The sequence below is a fragment of the Ips typographus genome, linkage group LG8 (assembly GCF_016097725.1).
Source record: "Ips typographus isolate SLU linkage group LG8, UJ_Ityp_2.0, whole genome shotgun sequence".
Classification (NCBI taxonomy): Eukaryota; Metazoa; Arthropoda; class Insecta; order Coleoptera; family Curculionidae; genus Ips; species Ips typographus.
Window position 1 is genome coordinate 125,716 of NC_138429.1, and position 12,041 is coordinate 137,756.

The 12,041-nt window shown below is 33.4% G+C and overlaps 1 protein-coding gene across 1 annotated transcript in view; it reads right to left on the reverse strand.

Moving 5' to 3' along the window:
* Positions 1–12,041, reverse strand: part of LOC145732856 (5-hydroxytryptamine receptor-like) — a 42,153-nt gene that overhangs the window by 16,281 nt on the left and 13,831 nt on the right. Inside the window, 1 exon segment of the mRNA XM_081985396.1 lies at positions 10,160–10,654. Within this exon segment, the coding sequence (XP_081841522.1) occupies positions 10,160–10,568 (409 nt within the window). The 5' untranslated portion in view covers positions 10,569–10,654.

Consider the following 12,041-nt stretch of genomic DNA (forward strand, 5'->3'; position numbering starts at 1 on the left):
ATTAGAGAAGGTTTCGTAACTATTATTTATACAGTGATTGTAGAGTAGATCGACAAAATGACAATTTATTGCCTATTTTACTAATAGACAGGTAATAAACATGTGTGACATACCGAATTCAGTTATGTGAAACACGTTCGCAATTAATATCGCTAATGATTTAAACAACTAATAGAGACAGTGGCGGTTCGTATTCTTGAAATCAGGGAACGGAATTATCAAGAGACCTGTAGAATGTGACAGGAAGTCGTCATTGTCAGTTTTTTCTGTCACATTCTATCAAAACTTTTCTTGAGAATTCCGTAGAAGAATAAACTAACCAACTAATAACACGCCACTGAATATTCAATTTGCATCCATTGTTTTTAATTAATACACAATTTCTAGTGTACCTCTTGAACTATTTTATTAATCAGTTTTCTCGGCACAATGTAAATTTGCCCTTCTACTAGGTTTGAATAGGATTTAGCTTTGAATAGGGTGACTGTTCACAATTTACCTGATTTAGGAGCAGCGAAATGGATCACAAACTCGTTTATTCCAGCTTAAATGAGTTTGTGGTATTGGAGGAGCTTTTGCTACTTTGCGCCACTAAACTATTAGAAATCATAATTCGAGTCAGGATGATACACCGCTTATTATAATTTGAATCCGTATCGATTGAATCCAATAGCACAAACAACCGAAACTATGCGAACGGCAGGTCAGCTACAACAACAAACTTAATATTCGATTAACGGAAAGTTTGGAGTCCCTTATAAATGTGCAGCAATAACGAGTTTAATTGGAAGTGGAACTGTAGTATTTGGCTGTAAATGCAAATTTCCCATTAAACTGGCTTTTGGCATTAACCTTTTGTACCAGTTCAATGGCTTTTGTAAACTGTTAAGTTATCTTTGGCCTTAATTGATTCTATTTCTGGCTGCCCTTAAGGTAGGAAGGAAACGTCGTTTCTCTTTAATTAATTTTATTATTATATCGTTGGCAATTGTGAGATTTGTCAAATATCAATAATAAAAGTACAGTAGTAGTATATTATTTAACTAGCATGTAATAACAGCTTTAAATGCCAAAAATGCACTGATAAAGGTGTAAAATGCATTCAACCAAAATCAAACTGATTTCATTACTTTGCAAGTATGTTTTGTTATTTTGTTCCTCTATGGGATTGAATTTGACAGTTTCCAGCTGTAACTGACAGCCAAACGTCATTTGTCAAAGTATGACGTAATAATATAGGTATAATGGAAACAGACAACACAACATCATCACAGAAAGGTAAATACTCGTATTTTAAATTTGACTTAAATGAAGAAGCAAACGTTACAGTCAGAACATTTATGTTTCTATTAACTGTCACTCTTTGATTTTTGCTATATATTTGTGGTGGGTAGGTAATGCGTCCTATTCCACACTTGTGAGTAATAAGCACATTATTAAGCAGTGAAAGAAATTTTTTTTTAATTCATGTCAATTTTCCTCACTGATAACAATTTGTTGGTTTTATACTCGGTCTTCCTTTTTCAGTATTAATTATGATTTCAATTTAGATTACTCCCAGGTTTGACAAGTAGGGCTACGTTCTCATTTCCTTTAATCCCGAATTAAGCGGTTTACCCAATACTGGGTAAAATCTATTGGGTTGCGAGCCTGAAAACTAACAATATTATTTAGAAGTTTGGCAAACTGAAGGGGATCTCGCACGAATTTTATTCAAATCCAAAGCACATTGATTGGGATTATTTCAGATTTTCTGGAACAGAAGGGTTTCATTAAACTGGTAATAGTTTTGACCTAGTAAAGCGGGACTATGGCAAGCCCTTAATTGGTGCAACTTTTTTAATTTTGTCGGGGAATGTGTGATAAACCGCTCTTGCAAGGATGAGGAGAGTTATCGTTACTGCCATCTAATCTCGGCTGATTTATAGCGAAATCCACTTAATAGGTACTATTGCGTCTAACTAATCTCGGTTAATTGGAAACTGTCTAAAGTGGCCGCTTGGGAAATTGTTAAGTTGTCCTATTTACACCGTTTCTCCAAATGTCTGACTGTCGCTCCAATCAGTTCCTAAATAGTGCACAGCACTTTGTCATTATTGTTAAAAACAATTTAAGACCAATTAAGTTGAGATTACATTAAAAATTAGTAATGTTGATTTGAAATATGTTTATTTTCAAAATGGTATTGATATGAGGCGGCGCTAGAGGGCGTTTTTCAAATTTCGCCCATTTTGAAAACTTTTGTTTTTTTATGCCAGCGAGTAACGAAAAACGTTTAATTTACAAAGATTGTGAATTGCTTAACTCGTAACATATTTCCTCATTTAATTTGAGAAGCACACTTAAATTATTAAATAGTTTCCGACATTACAGCTTTTGAAATTCTTGACTCAGCGCTTGTTTCATTTTCGTTAATGTAATATTTATTTTACAGTTTAGCTAAAATTATGATTAACTTCCTTTCACTACATTGTTTTAGGAAAGAGTTTAATATTAGTAAAGCTTGTAATGTAAGCAATTTAATGCAATATACTCATACTTTGACATACTGATTGTCTTATCAGGTTATAAAAACTTTAACCTCCCTTACGGTTTGTAATACAACTTTCAGCAAATGCAAACACCTAAAACTCTCATTTAAACTTCCGCTAGGCATATTTCGTTGAATCCAAACGACGATCTTCTTAGTTGTACACGTGAACTTTGGAGTATATTGAGACGTTATACTCCAAAGTTCAAGATTCCCATAGTGGTCCTCCTTATCGTGGGCACACTGTATAAACAATCAAAATAGGCCACTCTGTATGTACAGTGTATCTCACGGGAAAGTTCAGAGCTAATAAAGCAGTTAAATCCAAAGCAGCTACTAAATACATATTTCTTTTAGTTTAAATATTATTACAACTAACAGCAGCTGGAATAAGGTTTATAGGCAAACACAAAATTTGAATTAAGAGAAAACCTTTTACTGAAAATTAACTTTTGTATTTAGTAATCCACTTGAATGAGATTCAGGAATTCTCTCCAAAGCTAATTCTAATCCGGTGACCCTCAAGATAATCCCCATTACCTACTTACAGCTCGAATATACGTCATTCAGCCTGAAACTGGATTACGAAACAGGTATGAAAAATCAGAAAAAGTTGCAAAAAGTTAATTCCCTTGACATTGAAACTCTTCGGAGTAAAATATTAAACTATAAGCCTGTAACATTAGCGTAAAGCAGGCAGTAAACAAAAAAAAACTGGTTTAGTTTTAGCATTTTTATAAAAAGGTTTTTATCGGGAAAAAGCAAACTGGGTCGGATGGATTTCATGGAAGAGTGCATCTACTGATTTATTTTTGGATGGTTGGGCTTATCGAATAAAGGATTTGTACTTTTGTAGTGACACGACAAAAAGAGGGAAATTGATGTTTTTACTTTTAAGTAATTTGTATAAAACGTAAAATCAATTACAAAAGCAGAGTGTTTTTTTTATGATAATCGAATAAACTTCCAGATATGAAACACAGAAATCTAATCTGTAAAACACAAAAGAACACATTTAGATCAGAGTGAATGTGAAAAGAGCTTGCTAGTTTAGAATTCCATCGGTTCATGAATTTAATGAATCTGTTTGGTTGTAACCGAATTTGTTCTAACCTAAAAAATGTGCTCTAAAGTTTGGAATTATTTAAAAGCACCCAAAGTTGGTCTAATTTAAGTTTTCCCCATTCGTTTTCCTTAAAGGCAAACAATCCTGCCGCATAGTTTCGATTCTAAACCCCTCTAAACAAATCCTCAAGAATTTGTCAAAAACATTTCGAGACTTCGCCTCTTTGGCTGGAGTTGGCATTGTTCGAGTCAAGAAAGTTGCATCCTTAATTTTCCGCCACCTACGTTTGATTTTTGTTGTAAGTTACCCTTCTTTAATTACCTATTGGAACTTCAACTAAATGTTAAAAACAGCTGCGCTGACGTGACAGGAAGTCGCAAGAAGTTTGTTATGATTGCTATTTGTAGCTGGGAAAACTGCGCACTTCAATCATGTTTTGCCGAAATGTTTCTTTTCGGAAAGGATATTTAATTTCCTGGGGATTTCTGGTAAAATTTTTACCAGAAAAGTTGGCTTTTCTGATAAAAAATACTGTTCATTCCAACCAATTAAAAAAAAATTGTTAGAAATACAGTGTGTTTAGGATAAGGAGGGAGTATGAGGATCTTGAAAAGGGCTAGAGATACAGATTTGGTTTTAAATGAGAGACGAGTTTCGAAATCTGAAATTTAATCAACCGGTAAATTACAAATACTGTGTTTCTTGCAGATCAAAATTTGACACCGCTTTTCTCCCTGCCTGTACCAAATTTTGTAGTGTTTTTCAGATTATTGGATAAGACATTTAATGAGGATTCCAAAAATGTGCTTAAAACAGTCATTTCCTCACTCCAACTGGGTTTGACAAGCAATTTTGTTTCTGACTGTCAAACTGTGCTCAAAATTTGCAAAAATCAGGGTTTAGAAAAGTTTTTTGCAGTTTTTTCGCTTCCTGATTTATGGTAGTTATTGTGACAGTGGTCACGTGACTGCCTAGCTAAATTATCCTACCAAAACCACGTGATATATGTCACTGGCAAAACTGTCAAAATTTGCTTAGAAGTTGCAAGATTACAGTTTTCGAAACAAGACGCGTTTTTGAGATTTATGACATTAATTGTAATTTTGACAATTGTCAGTAAACTACTGTTAAATTATAAATTGTTTAAATAATATTATCTTCAGATTTGCGTCATTTTTCTTATCTCAAAACATTATTTGTCATAATTTAAACGTAAGATAATTAAGTAAAGTCGTTTTATTTAAACCGTGATTCCCCATTTTGTTTTTTATTTAACCTAATTTGTGTCTCTAACCGTTTTTAAGATCCTCATAGTGACCCACCTTATCTTGGACACACAATTTCACAGTGATTAACGTTAGGAGTTTTAAAAAAAGAACTACAAACATAGATGCAGTGTTTAAACGCTTAATTCAAACATTGCAAGATTTATGCATCAAAATAGCCATTTCAAGAGTTCCTATTTACAAACAAAAATGTTCAATTATTCTGAAAATATCTGCTGGTTACGACGCAATAAAAGCGTCCTTGTTTTCGTTCGATATACGTGACAGTGATCGTAATGAAAATCGTCTTTTCCAAAGCTGACAATAAATCTAAAACTCGATTTTACATGATTGAAGTTCGGATAATCAAACAAAAGTACCTGCGTTAATTCCCTAAAAGACTTATCAAGAATATAAAGAATGGTTTCGTATTTTTGACACATATTGTTAGTTACTGAAGCAACGAACCTTAACGCTTTTTATTCTCCAGAAAAGTAAAATAAATACCCCACGTTCGTTGCTGGACGTGACAAGAAATTATTACTCGCTCAGTCGGTTGGAAAACTGGTCTAATTTACAGAAAGCTAATTTCCCACCTAGTGCTGAAAGTCGTTAGACGAATTGCCAATTAAATGTTATTTTATTACACAGTGAAAGCCAGCCGATCAGTATAAGCAAAAACAAGTTATAAAGTACTTTTTAGGACAACGATTCAATTAAGACAAATTTACTTAAATTAGTTTGCTTCAGACAGAAACGGATGAAGATAAATGCTTCAGTTAACGGTTCTTGTTGTTTTAACGTTTTTCTTTTAAATCAACTTAATTTGCTGTCCATGTTGTCTTTTAAAATTAAAAATATCCTTTAGGCATAAAACTACAAGTCAATTTGTTTATGGGGAAATAAGTACTTGTCAGACGTCGGTTTTAAAATACAGCTGAAAGTAGTTTTACTCCAATTTTATCAGGAAAATCAGCAGAAATTTCAGATGTGCAGTGTTTGCGTAAATAACGGCACGAGTAGTTGAACTGTTTTAGCTTCGCGGTGAGTAAAACATTGCAAAGTGTCTCTTCCTGCATACAGTGCGAATTTTTTAACCAAAAACTGGCAGATTTCAACTCCAAAAAATCACCCGGTATTAACAAAGTGGGAGAAGAAAGCGTGTTGTATTAATGTGCAAAGTTTCATCACAGTCAACAGGAGGTTGCTTATGAACAGCTTAAAAAGTTAACCTTCCGGTTAAAATAAATCGTCACAGGAAAAAACCGACTTTAAAGGCTCCAAATTGTTTTTCCCACCAATTTTAAAGGTGAATTGTTAATTAGACTGTAAAACTTCCATCGGCCTACCGTCATATATAGAAACCAAAACGACGGTAGGCTGAAGAAATATACCAGTCGAATGTGTTTTTCTCAATTTTAAAACTGAATTTTATCATTTTGAGAGTATTCGATTGTTTCAACAAATGTTAGCATTTCTGTTACTAGAAAATGCTGAAATCTCAATAACATAAATTTAATTTTTTTCAAAAATTTGTTTTTTTTTTATCAATCACAAACTGCAGGTGCAGAGAGTAAAGCAATGTTTGTTTTAAAATTGTGGTAGATTAAGCTTTAGAAATAAATATTACACAAGTAATCTTTTCAACATTGTTCAACACATACAATGCATGATTTTAATCATTAAATGGTATTTTTAAGGTTGCAACAATCTGAGCTAAAATTGACAAGAACACCGAAAAAAACTTTAAGGCTTTCTCGATATCCTTAACGAGAAAAAAGAAAAATAAATACCGCACGTCCTTTAATGGACGTGACAAGAAATTGTTAAGAGCTTAACCAGTTGGAAAAGCTGAAGTAATTTCCTAGAAAAGCTAATTCCTCACCTGCTGCGAAAAGCCGTTAAAGGAAATGGAAACTAAAAGATCCTTATTGCCGTACAATCCAACACCGTAATTAAATAGCTCATAAATTGTTTTGTCACTGTGAATTATTTGTTTTGTTTGGTTTTTTTAACTCTAAATTAGATCTACTTTCCTAGAATTTTGAAGCTGAGGAGTTTATACAGAACGTCTCTATAAAGTTAAGCAATAACAATTAAGCAAACTGTTATTTTATTCAGTTACTATGCTAAAATATTGTACTTTAAAAACTCGTTCGATTAAATCTAATATTTATTAACAGTCTAATCAATTTGTGCCACAAGCAAGTTTGGCTTCAGTTATCTGGTTTGCTAACAAATGCGAAAACTTTTCTATATTTTGAAAGAAATTGACTATTTCTTCTGAACTACACCATTTCTAACTGTAAGTAAGTGTAACCCGCGTTGCAATTCAGAAAGTAGATCAAGTGCAATTCAGTTTAATTTTGATTTTTTTGTAGTTTATTTCAGATTATTGGATAGGAAATTTGCAAAATAACACAGTCTAACCTAAACTTATCCGAGCTGTCCTTAAACTCAACTAAGCTAATGTTGGGCAAATGGACATATACTATTTCTAGTGACTGTACCAGAAAACCTAACCACACAAAAAATACAGTTCTTACTGGCTTCAGATTTTCTATTAGCTATCGCTTGTTTGTAAACCTTTTTCCGGGTAGGTGATTGCTTCTTAATCACCTTGTCAGTAATTTTTCAGCCCGTCTTAAAAGGAAACGAAATAAATCACTTAAGTACAGTCGATGTTCGAATAAAAGGACTCCATCCAATTTAAGTTTGTCGGTATAACTTTTTCCCCAAACGACTGCTTGTTTTTCAGTTTGATTACTACCATTATTCAATAAACAATGGCTTTTACGCCGACCACAAATGTGGCGAATCAATGATAAAGTTACACTTCATAAAATCTGGTTTATGTAGTTTAAATCAAGAACCGAAGTAACTTAATATCCATTCAGTTTAAATTACCAGCGGTAATTTGAGTAAAAGTACAAATGGTACTAAAGCATTATTTCTTTTTAAAGGATCTATCAGAAAGATCTATTGCATTCACAAATTGTTTTTGGTATTCAGCTTAACTTGACCATAAAGAACCAACATAGCTTGACCATCCATTAAAGAAGGGCTTAACCAATTCTAGCAAGTATTTCACCTGATCGAAATTTCTAAACAAACTTTACTGAGACGTAAAAGTTTTGTTACAGACTTACTGAATTGTCGTTAAAGTTTCTAAAGCCAGAAAGTGTCATTGGTTTGGCGATCAATAATGTATGACCTACTGTACAAGCTAGTTTACTACAGTTTAATATCTCGTGATGTAAAATTACAGTTTCGAATTGATTTTATCCAAACTAGTACGAATACGTCAATAGATTGAGGGTTCTCTGACGCTTTAGATTACATGTTTGCAGTTGTCGGATGAATGATTATCTGATCTATTACGCACTAACTTTATAGGATGTTCTGAGCATTGAAATATTTAGAGCGTAAAAAAGTCACCTTAATTAAAATGTTTACTCAAAGAAGTTTAAAGTAATTCAAATTACTTTAAGTCAGACAATTCTCCATTCGGTTGGGGATAATGAAAATGCCTCCAAGGAGACGATTTACTTTCACCGATCTATATTGTAAATGATAATGGTAGGGCCATTACACAAACGTTTGAGGTTTTTCTTGCAGTGATGTATGTAAAAAGGTTCAGTTTTCCATTTCAAATATGAAATAACTATCTTTTTTGTTATTTTTAATAGTCAATTGTCCAGAATAGCAGACTAGGAATGCTACTTTAAACGTGCTAATAAAAAGGTCCTTCTATGTGAAATCTTGAGTATTTGTCAGGTAATTTAATTAAAAAGTCAGGGTAGTTAGTAATTTGTGCGATGCGGTGGTAATTTAAACCAATTTGTGGACTAACTTTTAACTAGAATCTAGAAGAATTAAAAACACACTCCATAGTGCTAAACTATTATTAACATGAATTGTGTAATGGTAAAGTAATCAATCATTTTCAATAGGCTACCCAAAGGGTCTAATATCTAATAATTACCTTTGTATTGTGTGTTTCAGGGCCAAAATTGCCTATTTTACATTTTAAATATTTAAGCCCTGTAACTTGGCGTAATTGAAAATTACAGTCAAGGATCGTAAGGAAAGTTAGTTGCTTTGACAATAAAGCGCAATTTAAATACGTTTACTCAATCATTTTACTCCTTTCTACTTCGTTTTCAAGTTTCCTTGTTTATTAGCTGCAATGACTAATACATTGGCATCACAGATTAGAGCAAGAATAATCTACTATCATTCAAAAATTGAGAAAATGTAATTTTTGCAAAAATTTTGGCAATTTTTATTTTGGTCCAGGAGGGTTCCAATACACAGCCAAAGGCATATTTTACCAAAAGACCTTAAATTAGGTGAAATAAGTACAAAAAAAGCACCAGAAACAATGTTTGCCATAATACCAATTGGATTTAAACCTAAAAAGACAGTTTTTTGTGTAAAATTCTCAGTAATGTTATACAAGACGTAGTTTTCCCCGATCAAGAAAATACAAAATGGCGTTATTAAAACCATTCCTCTATAGAAGCTCATAAATGCTTATCCCAAAACTCTAGTATAAATCGGTCGATTTCCTTCAAAATACTTCAAGTGTAATATGATACTTATGTCCTGAGCACATGTTTTTTTGTTAACAAACCGAGATAGGACGAGAAGTGTTGAGAATCAATCACACTTTCTTCGGTTGTATAAATAGAAAAAAAGCCATTTTAAACATGAAAATCGATTTGATTTGTGCACAGACCTTTGTGATATTCCCAATTTTCTATTGGCAACCGAAATGGATTTCTTAACCTGGTTTTTGGGGAGAAAAACTAGGTGCGTAGGAGCTTTCCCAAATAACGACGATATTGAAAATTTGAAAGGTATAAGACACGTTATTTGATCTATTAATAACTCTAGAGACATCCATTATTGGGTCTCTCTTGCCTACGTCTTAATTGCTTTTAGGTGCAAAAGCTTTCTTAAAATAGACTTTCAGGACAATTTAGTCTGATTTCTCCTAAAAAATTCTTGTAATGCAACAGTCACTTGAAGCTGCATTTTATGTTTTTTAATACGTTTAAGAGGCTTTTCAAAAGTATTTCAGCGTTGGCACACGTGCAGATGAAATTAAAAAGCCATGACGCCAAAATGCCTGGCATATTTTCCGAATCGCTCGCAGAGCAAAAACCGCAAATCGCTTTCCTTATAACACGTTTTCATTATATCGTTCGCATAAATTTCGTTCCTAATTGATATCATTGGTAAATGTTGGTAAACGTTGCCAATTGCTGAACAGAAAAAACAAAACTAACTCACCAATTACAGTGGCCAAAATGATTAGTCCCAGAAAGAAAGCAATGATAATCATTGTTGCCAATTGAACTGGTGGATTGCCTCCATTTAAAGTCTCTTCCGGTCCGTACGTATTGTTTCTTGTACTGTTCGAAACCGAATCCAGCATGTTTGTACCAAAATAGTAGCTGGAATTCTCTTGAAATTCCACCGGATACCACACTTCATTGTCGAAATTAGGTAAAGTCGGTGCAATTTGTAAGGGCTGGTTCACCGACTTGAAGCTCGAGAAAAAATTAGCCGGCGAAGCCGCCGGTGAATTGTTTAACACTATTGGCGACGGTGGTAAAACGTTATCGGACAAGTTGCTAGAATCCCGGAAAAACGACGACCCAACCGGTCGCCAAGGACTCGGTCCTGAAGCTAAATTCATCCTCTTTAAAACTTCTTCACATGCTGCTTTTCAGGCCATTTTGTAGCCCTTTTTACACCCGTCCAACCCTCATCGTGCCGCTACATCTGAAATAGAGAGAAAACGATATAATCTCGACAAAGCCTCATTAGGGTGATTAGGTTTTCAACTCCGGAGTCTGTTTAATTCGAAATGGCTGTACTTCTGCATGCTTAACGTCGCTTTACTTAATTTTGTTCAAGCTGGGTGTAAGTGAATTTTGTTTAAGTTCACTGAAAATACAACAATGCTAACTGGGAATGGAACACTAAAGTTGCAGATCAATGATAAATGTTTAATTTCAAAGCGATGAAGGAAGAGAGTTTTCTAACTGCGTAAACTACTTTCCCTTTCTCCAACTAACTTAGCTCTACTAAAAACTCAAAAATAGACGACTATCTGAATAAGACTTTTACAAATTTCAAACAACAAAACTGCGACTTTCTCTGACTGGAACGAACTAAGCTGGCTAATTTCCAATACTGTAACCGTAAACCTAATAAATCTCTCTCGAAATCCATAAAGGGCCGATTGACTAACGCAGTTAGAGATGTGTGCAAAGCTAATTAGAGAACGTTTGTGCATTTCTACAACTGATTTGAACGGCGAATACCGTCATGACAGATGTCGAGGTTAAAACGAGTCATAACATGAATAGCTGAACTGGAAATGAGGTGTTTAATTGCTACGGTAATTGTTGCATTTAGTTATTTCACCAACGAGTGTATTAACGAAAGCAATAAATGATAAACAAAACAGTTTTAAAGTTAAGATTATTAATTGCTCATTAATATCTTAAAATTTGTCTAGACATTAGTATTGTCACGTTAAGGGGTTAGCCCAGAGGGAGAAAAACTCAGGTTTCCACATTTATTTGGAAAGTTTAATTCAGAACAGTATAGCAAAAATGGTTCAAAAAGGGTTTAAACGAGATACCCTAATGGAAATTTTATACTATTTTAAACCACCTTGATTAGAAATCAAATTTTGTATAGGTTAGGTTAGAGGGTTTCTTTGGTTCTCGTTTAGTTTTTAGATCAGCTATTGTAGATTTCAATAATATTTTAAAATTTTACTAATAATCATTTCAATGTATTAAGTTAGTGTATTACAATTTTAAATTTTCCAAACTACATAAATCAGTGCGCCTAGTAAATCTCACATAACCACAACAATAGTAGAGCTGAAACGTAAACGGGACGTTGGCGAGTTCACGTAAACTTGGAGTAAAAATATCTTTATTCTTTGTTGCTGTTAAAGAGAGTATAAGATTTAATGAGTCTTGGAAAAGCAGTCGTAAAAATTAATGGTTTACTTCTAACCTATTTATACCAGCAGATAGAAAAATGGACATTCTTGTCAACTTAATTACCTGTCTTCTCAAACATAAGCGACGTTATTAAACTCAGAACCAAAAAAGGTTTTTTTTTAGAATATAAATTAAACACAAACCCG